The sequence below is a fragment of the Chiloscyllium plagiosum genome, unplaced genomic scaffold (assembly GCF_037043375.1).
Source record: "Chiloscyllium plagiosum isolate Xiang-an unplaced genomic scaffold, Cpla_swu_hap1 HiC_scaffold_51, whole genome shotgun sequence".
Taxonomy (NCBI): Eukaryota; Metazoa; Chordata; class Chondrichthyes; order Orectolobiformes; family Hemiscylliidae; genus Chiloscyllium; species Chiloscyllium plagiosum.
This window is the reverse complement of record NW_028270189.1, coordinates 1,085,438-1,105,320: the sequence shown is the minus strand read 5'-3', so window position 1 is coordinate 1,105,320 and position 19,883 is coordinate 1,085,438. Positions and strand designations below refer to the sequence as shown.

Genomic DNA, 19,883 nt, shown 5'->3' with positions numbered 1-19,883 from the left:
CACCCTAACCTGCACATCCCTGGACACTACGGGAACAATTTAGCACGGCCAACCCACCCTAACCTGCACATCCCTGGACACTACGGGACAATTTAGCACGGCCAACCCACCCTAACCTGCACATCCCTGGGCACTACGGGACAATTTAGCATGGCCAATCCACCCTAACCTGCACATCCCTGGGCACTACGGGGACAATTTAGCACGGCCAACCCACCCTAACCTGCACATCCCTGGACACTACGGGACAATTTAGCATGGCCAATCCACCCTAACCTGCACATCCCTGGGCACTACGGGGACAATTTAGTGCGGCCAATTCACCCTAACCTGCACATCCCTGGGCACTACGGGACAATTTAGCACGGCCAATCCACCCTAACCTGCACATCCCTGGGCACTACGGGGACAATTTAGCGCGGCCAATCCACCCTAACCTGCACATCCCTGGGCACTGCAGGGACAGTTTAGCACGGCCGATCCACCCTAACCCGCAAATCCCTGGGCACTACGGGACAATTTAGCATGGCCAATCCACCCTAACCTGTACATCCCTGGGCACTACGGGGACAATTTAGCACAGCCAATCCCACCCTAACCTGCACATCCCTGGGCACTACGGGGACAATTTAGCACGGCCAATCCACCCTAACCTGCACATCCCTGGGCACTACGGGACAATTTAGCACAGCCAATCCCACCCTAACCTGCACATCCCTGGGCACTACGGGGACAATTTAGCACAGCCAATCCCACCCTAACCTGCACATCCCTGGGCACTACGGGGACAATTTAGCACGGCCAATCCACCCTAACCTGCACATCCCTGGGCACTACGGGACAATTTAGCACGGCCAATCCCACCCTAACCTGCACATCCCTGGGCACTACGGGGACAATTTAGCACAGCCAATCCCACCCTAACCTGCACATCCCTGGGCACTACGGGGACAATTTAGCACGGCCAATCCACCCTAACCTGCACATCCCTGGGCACTACGGGACAATTTAGCACGGCCAATCCCACCCTAACCTGCACATCCCTGGGCACTACGGGACAATTTAGCACGGCCAATCCACCCTAACCTGCACATCCCTGGGCACTACGGGGACAATTTAGCACGGCCAATCCACCCTAACCTGCACATCCCTGGGCACTACGGGACAATTTAGCACGGCCAATCCACCCTAACCTGCACATCCCTGGGCACTATGAGGACAATTTAGCACGGCCAATCCACCCTAACCTGCACATCCCTGGGCACTACAGGGACAATTTAGCACGGCCAATCCACCCTAACCTGCACATCCCTGGGCACTATGGGGACAATTTAGCACAGCCAATCCACCCTAACCTGCACATCCCTGGGCACTATGGGGACAATTTAGCACGGCCAATCCCACCCTAACCTGCACATCCCTGGGCACTACGGGGACAATTTAGCACGGCCAATCCACCCTAACCTGCACATCCCTGGGCACTACGGGGACAATTTAGCACGGCCAATCCCACCCTAACCTGCACATGTTTGGACTGTGGGAGGAAACCGGAGGTAACCCACGCAGACACGGGGAGAGAATGTGTTGCCCGAGGGTGGAATCGAACCTTCAGTGCTAACCGTTGAGCCCTGTCTTTGGACGTCAGAGAGCCTTTGTATGTATATTCGAGGCTGCGATAGATAGATTCCCGCCCCGCACAGGAACCGGGGGGGGGGGATGGAATGTGAGGAATGTCCGACCCACATGGCCCCACTGATAAACACGCAAGGGTCCTGCGGCTAGTTCGTACTACCTTAATGTTCCACTTCAGCTATCAACGTTCATCAGGTTTAGTTTGGAAAGAGAGTCGAAAGACATTCACCGTAAAAGGTCAGGTATCCGAACAGGGCGGTGAGCAGGTACATTACGAACATGGCGAGTATAGAGACATTCGCAACCCTCTGCATCCTCTCCTTCGTGGGGCTGAACGACAAAAGCACAGTCAGGTCAGTTAATATTCGGGCAACCCCCCCCTCCGTCACTACGGGGCAAGTCAGCACGGCCAGTCCCCCCTAACCCGCACGTCCCTGGGCACTACAGGGGAACACAGCGCGGCCAGTCCCCCCTAACCCGCACGTCCCTGGGCACTACAGGGAACACAGCGCGGCCAGTCCCCCCTAACCCGCACGTCCCTGGGCACTACAGGGGAACACAGCGCGGCCAGTCCCCCCTAACCCGCACGTCCCTGGGCACTACAGGGGAACACAGCGCGGCCAGTCCCCCCTAACCCGCACGTCCCTGGGCACTACAGGGGAACACAGCGCGGCCAGTCCCCCCTAACCCGCACGTCCCTGGGCACTACAGGGGAACACAGCACGGCCAGTCCCCCCTAACCCACACGTCCCTGGGCACTACAGGGGAACACAGCGCGGCCAGTCCCCCCTAACCCACACGTCCCTGGGCACTACAGGGAACACAGCACGGCCAGTCTCCCCTAACCCACACGTCCCTGGGCCCTACAGGGGAACACAGCGCAGCCAGTCCCCCATAACCCACACGTCCCTGGGCACTACAGGGAACACAGCACGGCCATGCCCCCCTAACCCACACGTCCCTGGGCACTACAGGGAACACAGCACGGCCAGTCCCCCCTAACCCGCACGTCCCTGGGCACTACAGGGAACACAGCGCGGCCAGTCCCCCCTAACCCGCACGTCCCTGGGCACTACAGGGAACACAGCATGGCCAGTCTCCCACAACCCACACGTCCCTGGGCACTACAGGGAACACAGCACGGCCAGTCCCCCCTAACCCGCACGTCCCTGGGCACTACAGGGAACACAGCGCGGCCAGTCCCCCCTAACCCACACGTCCCTGGGCACTACAGGGGAACACAGCACGGCCAGTCCCCCCTAACCCGCACGTCCCTGGGCACTACAGGGGAACACAGCACGGCCAGTCCCCCCTAACCCACACGTCCCTGGGCACTACGGGGGAACACAGCACGGCCAGTCCCCCCTAACCCACACGTCCCTGGGCACTACAGGGGAACACAGCACGGCCAGTCCCCCCTAACCCACACGTCCCTGGGCACTACGGGGGAACACAGCACGGCCAGTCCCCCCTAACCCACACGTCCCTGGGCACTACGGGGGAACACAGCGCGGCCAGTCCCCCCTTACCCACACGTCCCTGGGCACTACGGGGGAACACAGCGCGGCCAGTCCCCCCTAACCCACACGTCCCTGGGCACTACAGGGAACACAGCACGACCAGTCCCCCCTGGGCACTACGGGGGAACACAGCACGACAGTCTCCCCTAACCCACACGTCCCTGGGCACTACAGGGAACACAGCACGGCCAGTCCCCCCTTACCCACACGTCCCTGGGCCCGACAGGGGAACACAGCGCAGCCAGTCCCCCCTAACCCACACGTCCCTGGGCACTACAGGGAACACAGCACGGCCAGTCCCCCCTAACCCGCACGTCCCTGGGCACTACAGGGAACACAGCACGGCCAGTCCCCCCTAACCCACACGTCCCTGGGCACTACGGGGGACACAGCGCGGCCATGCCCCCCTGGGCACTACAGGGAACACAGCGTGGCCAGTCACCCCTAACCCACACGTCCCTGGGCACTACAGGGAACACAGCGCGGCCAGTCCCCCCTAACCCACACGTCCCTGGTCACTACAGGGGAACACAGCGCGCCCAGCCCCCCGTAACCCACACATCCCTGGCACTACAGGGGAACACAGCGCGCCCAGTCCCCCCTAACCCACACGTCCCTGGGCACTACAGGGAACACAGCACATCCAGTCCCCCCTAACCCACACGTCCCTGGGCACGACAGGGAACACAGCGCGGCCAGTCCCCCCTAACCCGCACGTCCCTGGGCACTACAGGGAACACAGCACGGCCAGTCCCCCCTAACCCGCACGTCCCTGGGCACCACGGGGCAACACTGATAGTGAAGGCAGCGTTTGGTATGCTTTCCTTTATTGGTCAGAGTATTGAGTACAGGAGTTGGGAGGTCACGTTGCGGCTGTACAGGACATTGGTTAGGCCACTGTTGGAATATTGCGTGTAATTCTGGTCTCCTTCCTATCGGAAAGATGTTGTGAAACTTGAAAGGGTTCAGAAAAGATTTACAAGGATGTTGCCAGGGTTGGAGGATCTGAGCTACGGGGAGAGGCTGAAGAGGATGGGGCTGTTTTCCCCGGAGCGTCGGAGGCTGAGGGGTGACCTTATAGAGGTTTATAAAATCATGAGGGGCATGGATAGGATAAATAGACAAAGTCTTTTCCCTGGGGTTGGGGAGTCCAGAACTAGAGGGGCATAGGTTTAGGGTGAGAGGGGAAAGACATAAAAGAGCCCTAAGGGGCAACTTTTTCCCCCAGAAGGTGGTACGTAAATGGAATGAGCTGCCAGAGGATGTGGTGGAGGCTGGTACAATTGCAACATTTAAGAGGCATTTGGATGGGTATATGAATAGGAAGGGTTTGGAGGGACATGGGCCGGGTGCTGGCAGGTGGGACTAGATTGGGTTGGGATATCTGGGTCGGCATGGACGGGTTGGGCCGAAGGGTCTGTGTCCGTGCTGTCCATTTCTGTGGCTCTATGGCCAGTCCCCCCTAACCTGCACGTCCCTGGGCATGACGGTAGGGATACAGAGCACCCACAGGAAATCCACGCAGACTCGGACAGAATGTGTGAACTCCGCACAGACACTGACACAGACGCCCGAGGGTGGAACCGCGCCTGAGGCGATGCCTGACGATGTGGGAGAGGGCAGGGATGGACAACAGGGACTGCTTCACAGTTTGGCGCACTGCATTTGTATAGCGACCTCCGGGAACGCCTGGCGCGAGGTAGAGTCAGACATCAGGGGGTCACGTCCAGCGCCAAGGATGATGAGAAGCTCGAGGGACCGGAGGAGCGCAGAGATCTCCGAGGGGACAGGGATAGGGAGGGGGTTTAGGGGCTGGAGGAGGGGACGGAGATAGGGAGGGGGTGTAGGGGGCTGGAGGAGGGGACGGGGATAGGGAGGGGGTGTAGGGGGCTGGAGGAGGGGACAGAGATAGGGAGGGGGTGTAGGAGGCTGGAGGAGGGGACGGGGATAGGGAGGGGGTGTAGGGGCTGGAGGAGGGGACGGGGATAGGGAGGGGGTGTAGGGGCTGGAGGAGGGGACAGAGATAGGGAGGGGGTGTAGGAGGCTGGAGGAGGGGATGGGGATAGGGAGGGGGTGTAGGGGCTGGAGGAGGGGACAGAGATAGGGAGGGGGTGTAGGGGCTGGAGGAGGGGACGGGGATAGGGAGGGGGTGTAGGGGCTGGAGGAGGGGACAGAGATAGGGAGGGGGTGTAGGGGCTGGAGGAGGGGATGGGGATAGGGAGGGGGTGTAGGAGGCTGGAGGAGGGGACAGAGATAGGGAGGGGGTGTAGGGGCTGGAGGAGGGGACGGAGATAGGGAGGGGGTGTAGGGGCTGGAGGAGGGGGCAGAGATAGGGAGGGGGTGTAGGGGCTGGAGGAGGGGGAGGGTAACTTGGTGATGGTCAGTCTTACCTTCTGAGCTCTGTGTAGATCGGCAGAACCTCTGGGTGACACACGAAAGCGAAGGCCAGAATGGGGATGGTGTAGGCCGTCTGTCAAATGCAGTATAGCTCACCATTAAACACTGCAGAACATTGTCCTACAAAGTAAAGCTCCCACTACACTGTCCCCCATCAAACACTCCCAGGGACAGGGGGTTAGATACAGGGTAAAGCTCCCTCTACACTGTCCCCCATCAAACACTCCCAGGGACAGGGGGTTAGATACAGGGTAAAGCTCCCTCTACACTGTCCCCCCATCAAACACTCCCAGGGACAGGGGTTAGATACAGGGTAAAGCTCCCTCTACACTGTCCCCCCATCAAACACTCCCAGGGACAGCATGGGGTTAGATACAGAGTAAAGCTCCCTCTACACTGTCCCATCATCAAACACTCCCAGGGACAGGGACAGCACGGGTTTAGATACAGAGTAAAGCTCCCTCTACACTGTCACCAATCGAACACTCCCAGGGACAGGGACAGCACGGGGTTAGATACAGAGTAAAGCTCCCTCTACACTGTCCCCCATCAAACACTCCCAGGGACAGGGACAGCACGGGGTTAGATACAGAGTAAAGCTCTCTCTACACTGTCCCCCATCAAACACTCCCAGGGACAGCACGGGGTTAGATACAGAGTAAAGCTTCCTCTACACTGTCCCCCATCAAATACTCCCAGGGACAGGGACAGCACGGGGTTAGATACAGAGTAAAGATCCCTCTACACTGTCCCCCATCAAACACTCCCAGGGACAGCACGGGGTTAGATACAGAGTAAAGCTCTCTCTACACTGTCCCCCATCAAACACTCCCAGGACAGGGACAGCACGGGGTTAGATACAGAGTAAAGCTCCCTCTACACTGTCCCCCATCAAACACTCCCAGGGACAGGGACAGCACAGGGTTAGATACAGAGTAAAGCTCCCTCTACACTGTCCCCATCGAACCCTCCCAGGATAGGGACAGCCCGGGGTTACAGACAGAGTAAAGCTCCCTCTACACTGTCCCCCATCAAACACTCCCAGGATAGGGACAGCACGGGGTTAGATACAGAGTAAAGATCCCTCTACACTGTCCCCCATCAAACACTCCCAGGGACAGGGGCAGCACGGGGTTAGATACAGAGTAAAGCTTCCTCTACACTGTCCCCCCCATCAAACACTCCCAGGACAGGGACAGGGAGAGTCCGGGGGTTAGATACAGAGTAAAGCTTCCTCTACACTGTCTCCATCGAACCCTCCTAGGACAGGGACAGCAAGGGGTTAGATACAGAGTAAAGCTCCCTGTACACTGTCCCCCATCGAACCCTCCCAGGACAGGGACAGGGACAGGGAGAGTCCGGGGGTTAGACACAGCGCCGTACCTGTGGATTGATGGTGAACAGTTTTGCTGTGCACTGGTCACCGAGGGTGTGGTTGACGGGCCCAGGGGCTAGCATCGAGCTGATGTGCTGGGAAGTGTTCCCGTGGAAGGGCAGCGGACACGGGATCTGAAATTTCTTGTAGATCAGCTGCAGGGAAACACAAAGGAAGAGAGTGTTCGGTTCCCCTCGCACTATTCGGACACAGGAGGCATCGCAAAAGGCCACGGAACCAATTGTCCCGGGTTCCCTGAGATTGAGGGTTCAGAGCATTCCCCTCCTAAATCCCCAAAACAAAGGTGAGACACACACTCACACCCACACACTCCCACATACACCCTCTCACACCAACACACACACCCTCTCACACACAACCCACACCAACACACACACACACACACACACCCTCTCACACACAACCCACACCAACACACACACTCCCACACACACACCCTCTCACACACACACACACACACAACCCCCACCAACACACACACTCACACACACACACCCTCTCACACACACAAACACACACACCCTCCCACACACACACTCACACACACCCTCTCACACACATACACCCTCCCACACACACACACACCCCACACACACCCCCCCACACACTCTCACATACCCACACACACACACCCTCTCACACCCACACCAACACACACATCCTCTCACACACAACCCACAACACACACACACACACACACACAACCCCCACCAACACACACCACACACACACACAACCCCCACCAACACACACCACACACACACACACACACAACCCCCACCAACACACACACACAACCCCCACCAACACACACCACACACACACACCCCCACACACCACACACCACACACCCACACACACACACACACACACACCCACACACACACACCCCCCACCAACACACACCACACACACACACCCCCCCACACACACACACACACCCACACACACACACACACACCCACACACACACACACACACACAACCCCCACCAACACACACACACACACACCCTCTCACACACACACACACACACAACCCACACCAACACACACACACACACACCCTCTCACACACACACACACAACCCACACCAACACACACACACACACACACCCTCTCACACACACACACACACAACCCACACCAACACACACACACACACACACAACCCACACACAACCCACACCAACACACACTCTCACATACCCACACACACACACAACCCACACCAACACACACACACACACACACACACACCCTCTCTCACACACACACACAACCCCCACCAACACACACACTCACACACACACACCCTCTCACACACACACACACACAACCCCCACCAACACACACACTCACACACACACCCTCTCACACACACACACACAACCTCCACACACACACACACACACACACACACCCTCTCTCACACACACACACCCTCCCACACACACCCCACACACACACACACACCCTCTCTCACACACACACACCCTCCCACACACACCCCACACACACACACACACCCCACACACACTCCCCCCACACACACACACACAATCTCACACACCCTCTCACACCCACACCAACACACACACCCTCTCACACACAACCCACACCAACACACACACAACCCACACCCACACTCTCTCCCACACAACCCACACCCACACACATATACACACACATATACACACACACACACACACACTCCCACACACAACCCACACCCACACTCACACACACACTCTCTCATACCCACACACACACACACACCCTCTCACTCACACTCACACACACACCCCACACCAACACACACACACACTCTCACATACCCACACACACACCCACACCTACCAACACCAACACACACACCAACACTCACCGACACACCCACACCCACACTCTCACACACACATACACACACATACACACACACATACATACACATACACACACACATACATACACACACACACACACATACACATACACATACACACACACACATATACACATACATACACACATACACACACACTCTCACATACACAGATACTCACACACACTCATATACACAGATACTCTCACATACGTTCACATACACACACACATATACACACACATATACACATACACACACATACTCATATACACAGATACTGTCACATACACTCACACACAGTCACACACACTGATACTCTACACACGCTCACATGCTCACACTCTTTCTATACACACACAGACACTCTCTCACACTCTGCAGCCAGCAGGAGTAGATTAGATTCCCGACAACAGGCCATTTGGCCCAATAAGTGCAGACCGACCCTCCAAAGGGAAACCCACCCAGACCTATCTCCCTCTGACACGATGGGACAATTCAGCACGGCCAATCCACCCAAAGCTCCATGCATAGTGGGAGGAGACCGGAGTACCCGCAGGACACCCACACAGACATCTGGGGAGAAGATGCAAACGCCACACAGTGAGTTGCCCAAGGGTGGGGTCGAACCTGGGTCTTTGGCACCGTGAGGCAGTAGTGCTAACCACTGAGCTATCACATTTAATATGTACACCAGCAACCCCACCATTTTTATAAAAGAGAGGGAGATTTATCTTGTGAATATTGTCAGTCACTCAGTGTTGACCATACGAAAGCACACGCTCCCTCAGCACTGACCCTCCCTCAGCAGCCACCCCCTCAGCACTGACCCTCCCACAGCGCCCGCTCCCTCAGCACTGACCCTCCCACAGCACCCGCTCCCTCAGCACTGACCCTCCCACAGCACTGACCCTCCCACAGCACCCGCTCCCTCAGCACTGACCCTCCCTCAGCACCCGCTCCCTCAGCACTGACCCTCCCTCAGGACCCGCACGCTCAGCACTGACCCTCCCTCAGCACCCGCTCCCTCAGCACTGACCCTCCCTCAGCACCCGCTCCCTCAGCACTGACCCTCCCACAGCACCCACTCCCTCAGCGCTGACCCTCCCACAGCGCCCGCTCCCTCAGCACTGACCCTCCCACAGCGCCCACTCCCTCAGCACTGACCCTCCCACAGCACCCACTCCCTCAGCACTGACCCTCCCACAGCCCCCACTCCCTCAGCACTGACCCTCCCACAGCACCCGCTCCCTCAGCACTGACCCTCCCACAGCACCCGCTCCCTCAGCACTGACCCTCCCACAGCACCCGCTCCCTCAGCACTGACCCTCCCTCAGCACTGACCCTCCCACAGCACCCGCTCCCTCAGCACTGACCCTCCCTCAGCACTGACCCTCCCACAGCACTGACCCTCCCTCAGCACTGACCCTCCCTCAGCACTGACCCTCCCACAGCACCCACTCCCTCAGCACTGACCCTCCCACAGCGCCCACTCCCTCAGCACTGACCCTCCCACAGCGCCCACTCCCTCAGCACTGACCCTCCCACAGCACCCACTCCCTCAGCACTGACCCACCCATAGCACTGACCCTCCCACAGCACCCACTCCCTCAGCACTGACCCTCCTACAGCACCCACTCCCTCAGCACTGACCCTCCCACAGCGCCCACTCCCTCAGCACTGACCCTCCCACAGCGCCCGCTCCCTCAGTGCTGACCCTCCCACAGCCCCCACTCCCTCAGCACTGACCCTCCCACAGTCCCCACTCCCTCAGCACTGACCCTCCCACAGTCCCCACTCCCTCAGCACTGACCCACCCACAGCCCCCACTCCATCAGCACTGACCCTCCCACAGCACCCACTCCCTCAGCACTGACCCTCCCACAGCACCCGCTCCCTCAGCACTGACCCTCCCACAGCACCCGCTCCCTCAGCACTGACCCTCCCACAGCACCCGCTCCCTCAGCACTGACCCTCCCTCAGCACTGACCCTCCCACAGCACCCGCTCCCTCAGCACTGACCCTCCCTCAGCACTGACCCTCCCACAGCACTGACCCTCCCTCAGCACTGACCCTCCCTCAGCACTGACCCTCCCACAGCACCCACTCCCTCAGCACTGCCCCTCCCACAGCGCCCACTCCCTCAGCACTGACCCTCCCACAGCACCCGCTCCCTCAGCACTGACCCTCCCACAGCACCCACTCCCTCAGCACTGACCCTCCCACAGCGCCCGCTCCCTCAGCACTGACCCTCCCACAGCGCCCACTCCCTCAGCACTGACCCTCCCACAGCGCCCGCTCCCTCAGTGCTGACCCTCCCACAGCGCCCACTCCCTCAGCACTGACCCTCCTACAGCACCCACTCCCTCAGCACTGACCCTCCCACAGCGCCCACTCCCTCAGCACTGACCCTCCCACAGCGCCCGCTCCCTCAGTGCTGACCCTCCCACAGCCCCCACTCCCTCAGCACTGACCCTCCCACAGTCCCCACTCCCTCAGCACTGACCCTCCCACAGTCCCCACTCCCTCAGCACTGACCCACCCACAGCCCCCACTCCATCAGCACTGACCCTCCCACAGCACCCACTCCCTCAGCACTGACCCTCCCACAGCACCCGCTCCCTCAGCACTGACCCTCCCACAGCACTGACGCTCCCACAGCACCCGCTCCCTCAGCACTGACCCTCCCTCAGCACCCGCTCCCTCAGCACTGACCCTCCCTCACGACCCGCACGCTCAGCACTGACCCTCCCTCAGCACCCGCTCCCTCAGCACTGACCCTCCCTCAGCCCCCACTCCCTCAGCACTGACCCTCCCACAGCGCCCGCTCCCTCAGCACTGACCCTCGCTCAGCACCCGCTCCCTCAGCACTGACCCTCCCACAGCGCCCACTCCCTCAGCACTGACCCTCCCTCAGCACCCGCTCCCTCAGCACTGACCCTCCCACAGCCCCCGCTCCCTCAGCGCTGACCCTCCCACAGCACCCACTCCCTCAGCACTGACCCTCCCACAGCGCCCACTCCCTCAGCACTGAGCCTCCCACAGCACCCGCTCCCTCAGTGCTGACCCTCCCACAGCGCCCACTCCCTCAGCACTGACCCTCCCACAGCCCCCGCTCCCTCAGCGCTGACCCTCCCACAGCACCCACTCCCTCAGCACTGACCCTCCCACAGCGCCCACTCCCTCAGCACTGACCCTCCCACAGCCCCCATTCCCTCAGCGCTGACCCTCCCACAGTGCCCGCTCCCTCAGCACTGACCCTCCCACAGCACCGCTCCCTCAGCACTGACCCTCCCACAGCGCCCGCTCCCTCAGCACTGACCCTCCCACAGCACCCGCTCCCTCAGCACTGACCCTCCCACAGCGCCCGCTCCCTCAGCACTGACCCTCCCACAGCACCCACTCCCTCAGCACTGACCCTCCCACAGCACCCACTCCCTCAGCACTGACCCTCCCACAGCACCCGCTCCCTCAGCACTGACTATCCCACAGCCCCCGCTCCCTCAGCACTGACCCTCCCACAGCCCCCACTCCCTCAGCACTGACCCTCCCACAGCGCCCACTCCCTCAGCACTGACCCTCCCACAGCCCCCGCTCCCTCAGCACTGACCCTCCCACAGCGCCCACTCCCTCAGCACTGACCCTCCCACAGCACCCACTCCCTCAGCACTGACCCTCCCACAGCACCCACTCCCTCAGCGCTGACCCTCCTACAGCACCCGCTCCCTCAGCACTGACCCTCCCACAGCACCCGCTCCCTCAGCACTGACCCTCCCACAGCACCCGCTCCCTCAGCACTGACCCTCCCTCAGCACTGACCCTCCCACAGCACTGACCCTCCCTCAGCACTGACCCTCCCTCAGCACTGACCCTCCCACAGCACCCACTCCCTCAGCACTGACCCTCCCACAGCGCCCACTCCCTCAGCACTGACCCTCCCACAGCGCCCGCTCCCTCAGTGCTGACCCTCCCACAGCGCCCACTCCCTCAGCACTGACCCTCCTACAGCACCCACTCCCTCAGCACTGACCCTCCCTCAGCACCCGCTCCCTCAGCACTGACCCTCCCTCAGCACCCGCTCCCTCAGCACTGACCCTCCCACAGCGCCCGCTCCCTCAGTGCTGACCCTCCCACAGCGCCCACTCCCTCAGCACTGACCCTCCTACAGCACCCACTCCCTCAGCACTGACCCTCCCTCAGCACCCGCACGCTCAGCACTGACCCTCCCTCAGCACCCGCTCCCTCAGCACTGACCCTCCCTCAGCACCCGCTCCCTCAGCACTGACCCTCCCCCAGCACCTGCTCCCTCAGCGCTGACCCTCCCACAGCAGCCACCCCCTCAGCACTGACCCTCCCACAGCACCCACTCCCTCACCGCTGACCCTCCCACAGCGCCCGCTCCCTCAGCACTGACCCTCCCACAGCGCCCACTCCCTCAGCACTGACCCTCCCACAGCACCCACTCCCTCAGCACTGACCCTCCCACAGCCCCCACTCCCTCAGCGCTGACCCTCCCACAGCACCCGCTCCCTCAGCACTGACCCTCCCACAGCACCCGCTCCCTCAGCACTGACCCTCCCACAGCACCCGCTCCCTCAGCACTGACCCTCCCTCAGCACTGACCCTCCCACAGCACCCGCTCCCTCAGCACTGACCCTCCCTCAGCACTGACCCTCCCACAGCACTGACCCTCCCTCAGCACTGACCCTCCCTCAGCACTGACCCTCCCACAGCACCCACTCCCTCAGCACTGACCCTCCCACAGCGCCCACTCCCTCAGCACTGACCCTCCCACAGCGCCCGCTCCCTCAGTGCTGACCCTCCCACAGCACTGACCCTCCCACAGCACCCACTCCCTCAGCACTGACCCTCCCACAGCACCCGCTCCCTCAGCACTGACTATCCCACAGCCCCCGCTCCCTCAGCACTGACCCTCCCACAGCCCCCACTCCCTCAGCACTGACCCTCCCACAGCGCCCACTCCCTCAGCACTGACCCTCCCACAGCCCCCACTCCCTCAGCACTGACCCTCCCACAGCACCCGCTCCCTCAGCACTGACCCTCCCACAGCGCCCACTCCCTCAGCACTGACCCTCCCACAGCGCCCACTCCCTCAGCACTGACCCTCCCTCAGCACCCGCTCCCTCAGCACTGACCCTCCCACAGCACCCACTCCCTCAGCGCTGACCCTCCTACAGCACCCGCTCCCTCAGCACTGACCCTCCCCCAGCACCTGCTCCCTCAGCGCTGACCCTCCCACAGCAGCCACCCCCTCAGCACTGACCCTCCCACAGCACCCACTCCCTCAGCGCTGACCCTCCCACAGCGCCCGCTCCCTCAGCACTGACCCTCCCACAGCGCCCACTCCCTCAGCACTGACCCTCCCACAGCGCCCACTCCCTCAGCACTGACCCTCCCTCAGCACCCGCTCCCTCAGCACTGACCCTCCCACAGCCCCCGCTCCCTCAGCGCTGACCCTCCCACAGCACCCACTCCCTCAGCGCTGACCCTCCCACAGCCCCCATTCCCTCAGCGCTGACCCTCCCACAGTGCCCGCTCCCTCAGCACTGACCCTCCCACAGCACCCGCTCCCTCAGCACTGACCCTCCCACAGCACCCGCTCCCTCAGCACTGACCCTCCCACAGCGCCCGCTCCCTCAGCACTGACCCTCCCACAGCACTGACCCTCCCACAGCACCCACTCCCTCAGCACTGACCCTCCCACAGCACCCGCTCCCTCAGCACTGACTATCCCACAGCCCCCGCTCCCTCAGCACTGACCCTCCCACAGCCCCCACTCCCTCAGCACTGACCCTCCCACAGCGCCCACTCCCTCAGCACTGACCCTCCCACAGCCCCCACTCCCTCAGCACTGACCCTCCCACAGCACCCGCTCCCTCAGCACTGACCCTCCCACAGCGCCCACTCCCTCAGCACTGACCCTCCCACAGCGCCCACTCCCTCAGCACTGACCCTCCCACAGCACCCGCTCCCTCAGCACTGACCCTCCCACAGCACCCACTTCCTCAGCGCTGACCCTCCTACAGCACCCGCTCCCTCAGCACTGACCCTCCCACAGCACCCGCTCCCTCAGCACTGACCCTCCCCCAGCACCTACTCCCTCAGCGCTGACCCTCCCACAGCACCCACTCCCTCAGCACTGACCCTCCCACAGCCCCCACTCCCTCAGCGCTGACCCTCCCACAGCGCCCGCTCCCTCAGCACTGACCCTCCCACAGCGCCCACTCCCTCAGCACTGACCCTCCCACAGCACCCACTCCCTCAGCACTGACCCTCCCACAGCCCCCACTCCCTCAGCACTGACCCTCCCACAGCACCCGCTCCCTCAGCACTGACCCTCCCACAGCACCCGCTCCCTCAGCACTGACCCTCCCACAGCACCCGCTCCCTCAGCACTGACCCTCCCTCAGCACCCGCTCCCTCAGCACTGACCCTCCCTCAGGACCCGCACGCTCAGCACTGACCCTCCCTCAGCACCCGCTCCCTCAGCACTGACCCTCCCTCAGCACCCGCTCCCTCAGCACTGACCCTCCCTCAGCCCCCACTCCCTCAGCACTGACCCTCCCACAGCGCCCGCTCCCTCAGCACTGACCCTCCCTCAGCACCCGCTCCCTCAGCACTGACCCTCCCTCAGCCCCCACTCCCTCAGCACTGACCCTCCCACAGCGCCCGCTCCCTCAGCACTGACCCTCCCTCAGCCCCCACTCCCTCAGCACTGACCCTCCCACAGCACCCACTCCCTCAGCACTGACCCTCCCACAGCGCCCACTCCCTCAGCACTGACCCTCCCTCAGCACCCGCTCCCTCAGCACTGACCCTCCCACAGCCCCCGCTCCCTCAGCGCTGACCCTCCCACAGCACCCACTCCCTCAGCACTGACCCTCCCACAGCCCCCATTCCCTCAGCGCTGACCCTCCCACAGTGCCCGCTCCCTCAGCACTGACCCTCCCACAGCACCCGCTCCCTCAGCACTGACCCTCCCACAGCGCCCGCTCCCTCAGCACTGACCCTCCCACAGCACTGACCCTCCCACAGCACCCACTCCCTCAGCACTGACCCTCCCACAGCACCCGCTCCCTCAGCACTGACTATCCCACAGCCCCCGCTCCCTCAGCACTGACCCTCCCACAGCCCCCACTCCCTCAGCACTGACCCTCCCACAGCGCCCACTCCCTCAGCACTGACCCTCCCACAGCACCCACTCCCTCAGCACTGACCCTCCTACAGCGCCCACTCCCTCAGCACTGACCCTCCTACAGCACCCACTCCCTCAGCACTGACCATCCCTCAGCGCTGACCCTCCTACAGCGCCCACTCCCTCAGCACTGACCCTCCCTCAGCCCCCACTCCCTCAGCACTGACCCTCCCACAGCACCCGCTCCCTCAGCACTGACCCTCCCACAGCACCCGCTCCCTCAGCACTGACCCTCCCACAGCACCCACTCCCTCAGCACTGACCCTCCCACAGCATCCACTCCCTCAGCACTGACCCTCCCACAGCCCCCACTCCCTCAGCACTGACCCTCCCTCAGCACCCGCTCCCTCAGCACTGACCCTCCCACAGCGCCCACTCCCTCAGCACTGACCCTCCCTCAGCACCCGCTCCCTCAGCACTGACCCTCCCACAGCCCCCACTCCCTCAGCACTGACCCTCCCTCAGCACCCGCTCCCTCAGCACTGACCCTCCCACAGCCCCCACTCCCTCAGCACTGACCCTCCCACAGCCCCCACTCCCTCAGCACTGACCCTCCCACAGCGCCCACTCCCTCAGCACTGACCCTCCCACAGCACCCACTCCCTCAGCACTGACCCTCCTACAGCGCCCACTCCCTCAGCACTGACCCTCCTACAGCACCCACTCCCTCAGCACTGACCATCCCTCAGCGCTGACCCTCCTACAGCGCCCACTCCCTCAGCACTGACCCTCCCTCAGCCCCCACTCCCTCAGCACTGACCCTCCCACAGCACCCGCTCCCTCAGCACTGACCCTCCCACAGCACCCGCTCCCTCAGCACTGACCCTCCCACAGCACCCACTCCCTCAGCACTGACCCTCCCACAGCATCCACTCCCTCAGCGCTGACCCTCCCACAGCACCCGCTCCCTCAGCACTGACCCTCCCACAGCGCCCACTCCCTCAGCACTGACCCTCCCACAGCGCCCACTCCCTCAGCACTGACCCTCCCTCAGCACCCGCTCCCTCAGCACTGACCCTCCCACAGCGCCCACTCCCTCAGCACTGACCCTCCCTCAGCACCCGCTCCCTCAGCACTGACCCTCCCACAGCCCCCACTCCCTCAGCACTGACCCTCCCTCAGCACCCGCTCCCTCAGCACTGACCCTCCCACAGCCCCCACTCCCTCAGCACTGACCCTCCCACAGCACCCACTCCCTCAGCACTGACCCTCCCACAGCACCCACTCCCTCAGCACTGACCCTCCCACAGCGCCCGCTCACTCAGCACTGACCCTCCCACAGCACCCAGTCCCTCAGCACTGACCCTCCCACAGCACCCACTCCCTCAGCACTGACCCTCCCACAGTGCCCGCTCCCTCAGCACTGACCCTCCCACAGCCCCCCGGCTCCCTCTGCACTGACCCTCCTACAGCGCCCACTCCCTCAGCGCTGACCCTCCTACAGCGCCCACTCCCTCAGCACTGACCCTCCCACAGCTCCCGCTCCCTCAGCACTGACCGTCCCACAGCGCCCGCTCCCTCAGCACTGACCCTCCCACAGCCCCCGCTCCCTCAGCACTGACCCTCCCACAGCATCCACTCCCTCAGCGCTGACCCTCCCACAGCACCCGCTCCCTCAGCACTGACCCTCCCACAGCGCCCACTCCCTCAGCACTGACCCTCCCACAGCGCCCACTCCCTCAGCACTGACCCTCCCTCAGCACCCGCTCCCTCAGCACTGACCCTCCCACAGCGCCCACTCCCTCAGCACTGACCCTCCCTCAGCACCCGCTCCCTCAGCACTGACCCTCCCACAGCCCCCACTCCCTCAGCACTGACCCTCCCTCAGCACCCGCTCCCTCAGCACTGACCCTCCCACAGCCCCCACTCCCTCAGCACTGACCCTCCCACAGCACCCACTCCCTCAGCACTGACCCTCCCACAGCACCCACTCCCTCAGCACTGACCCTCCCACAGCGCCCGCTCACTCAGCACTGACCCTCCCACAGCACCCAGTCCCTCAGCACTGACCCTCCCACAGCACCCACTCCCTCAGCACTGACCCTCCCACAGTGCCCGCTCCCTCAGCACTGACCCTCCCACAGCCCCCCGGCTCCCTCTGCACTGACCCTCCTACAGCGCCCACTCCCTCAGCGCTGACCCTCCTACAGCGCCCGCTCCCTCAGCACTGACCGTCCCACAGCGCCCGCTCCCTCAGCACTGACCCTCCCACAGCCCCCGCTCCCTCAGCACTGACCGTCCCACAGCACCCACTCCCACACGGACGGCACTTGACGAAATCAAGATGGCGTCCACGAGGAGCTGAACAGTGGGACCCATGGAATTCTGGGAAGACGCTAGTACGGGCAGCCAGGTCGGGCGACAGGCCAGCGCTGGGTAGTCCCCACGTTCAGAGTAAGCTGCCCCCAGGACGTCGCAAGGGAGAGATGGAGGAAGGGTCAGCCCGCAGATGCCATCGGGAGAGCGGGTGTCTGCAGGCACCATCTCTGTTGACCACCTCCTGTCGGTATTTGCGCCGCGAGGCCCGCGGTTGGTGACCGCGGTTCAGGGACTCACCGAAATGAGGAAAAACACCATGCAAGTCAGAGAGAATCCGCTGGTGTAGCCCAGATAACCTGTGACCGGAAAGACAGGAGGGTGAGAGCAGTCTCCACATCGCTCATTCCGTTTCAGTTTGACCCGAACTGGTCAGATGTCCACCAGCAGCAAACCCCTCCTCCCCCTCTACCCTTCTGGGTATCACTGGCTACACCCAGCTTTTATGTAGACCACCACACACCCCCTCCTGTCCCGGATTTCGGCCTTCTGGGAGCACTGCCGTTCACCGTGCGGGGGAGGGATACGTGCCCCGTGAAGGAGGGAGCACCAGGGTTCGGCAACGCTGAATGAACGAGCCATATCGGGATGGGGGGGGGGCTCCGAGGGGAGCTTGGAGGGGGTGGTGTCCCCGTGTATCCACTGTGGGAGGGTCAGCGCTGAGGGAGTGGGGGCTGTGGGAGAGTCAGTGCTGAGGGAGTGGGCGCTGTGGGAGGGTCAGTGCTGAGGGAGTGGGGGCTGAGGGAGGGTCAGTGCTGAGGGAGTGGGGGCTGTGGGAGGGTCAGTGCTGAGGGAGTGGGTGCTGTGGGAGGGTCAGTGCTGAGGGAGTGGGTGATGTGGGAGGGTCAGTGCTGAGGGAGTGGGTGCTGTGGGAGGGTCAGCGCTGAGGGAGTGGGGGCTGTGGGAGGGTCAGTGCTGAGGGAGTGGGCGCTGTGGGAGGGTCAGTGCTGAGGGAGCGGGTGCTGTGGGAGGGTCAGTGCTGAGGGAGTGGGGGCTGAGGGAGGGTCAGTGCTGAGGGAGCGGGGGATGTGGGAGGGTCAGTGCTAAGGGAGTGGGTGCTGTGGGAGGGTCAGTGCTGAAGGGGTGGGCGCTGTGGGAGGGTCAGTGCTGAGGGAGTGGGGGCTGTGGGAGGGTCAGTGCTGAGGGAGCGGGGGATGTGGGAGGGTCAGTGCTAAGGGAGTGGGTGCTGTGGGAGGGTCAGTGCTGAGGGAGTGGGCGCTGTGGGAGGGTCAGTGCTGAGGGAGTGGGGGCTGTGGGAGGGTCAGCGCTGAGGGAGTGGGGGCTGTGGGAGGGTCAGTGCTGAGGGAGTGGGGGCTGTGGGAGGGTCAGTGCTGAGGGGGTGGGCGCTGTGGGAGGGTCAGTGCTGAGGGAGTGGGGGCTGTGGGAGGGTCAGCGCTGAGGGAGTGGGGGCTGTGGGAGGGTCAGTGCTGAGGGAGTGGGGGCTGTGGGAGGGTCAGTGCTGAGGGTGCGGGTGCTGTGGGAGGGTCAGTGCTGAGGGAGTGGGTGCTGTGGGAGGGTCAG

At 62.7% G+C, this 19,883-nt stretch overlaps 1 protein-coding gene across 1 annotated transcript in view; it reads right to left on the bottom strand.

Annotated features, from left to right (window-relative positions):
• The window catches only part of LOC122547450 (sodium-coupled neutral amino acid transporter 3-like), a 34,659-nt gene that overhangs the window by 11,189 nt on the left and 3,587 nt on the right, over window positions 1-19,883 (bottom strand). Inside the window, exons 2-5 of the mRNA XM_087985230.1 lie at window positions 18,603-18,661; window positions 6,933-7,079; window positions 5,543-5,622; window positions 1,862-1,962 (exon numbers count right to left, since the gene is read on the bottom strand). Coding sequence (XP_087841356.1) covers window positions 1,862-1,962; window positions 5,543-5,622; window positions 6,933-7,079; window positions 18,603-18,661 — 387 coding nt within the window. The remainder of the gene's footprint in view (window positions 1-1,861; window positions 1,963-5,542; window positions 5,623-6,932; window positions 7,080-18,602; window positions 18,662-19,883) is intronic.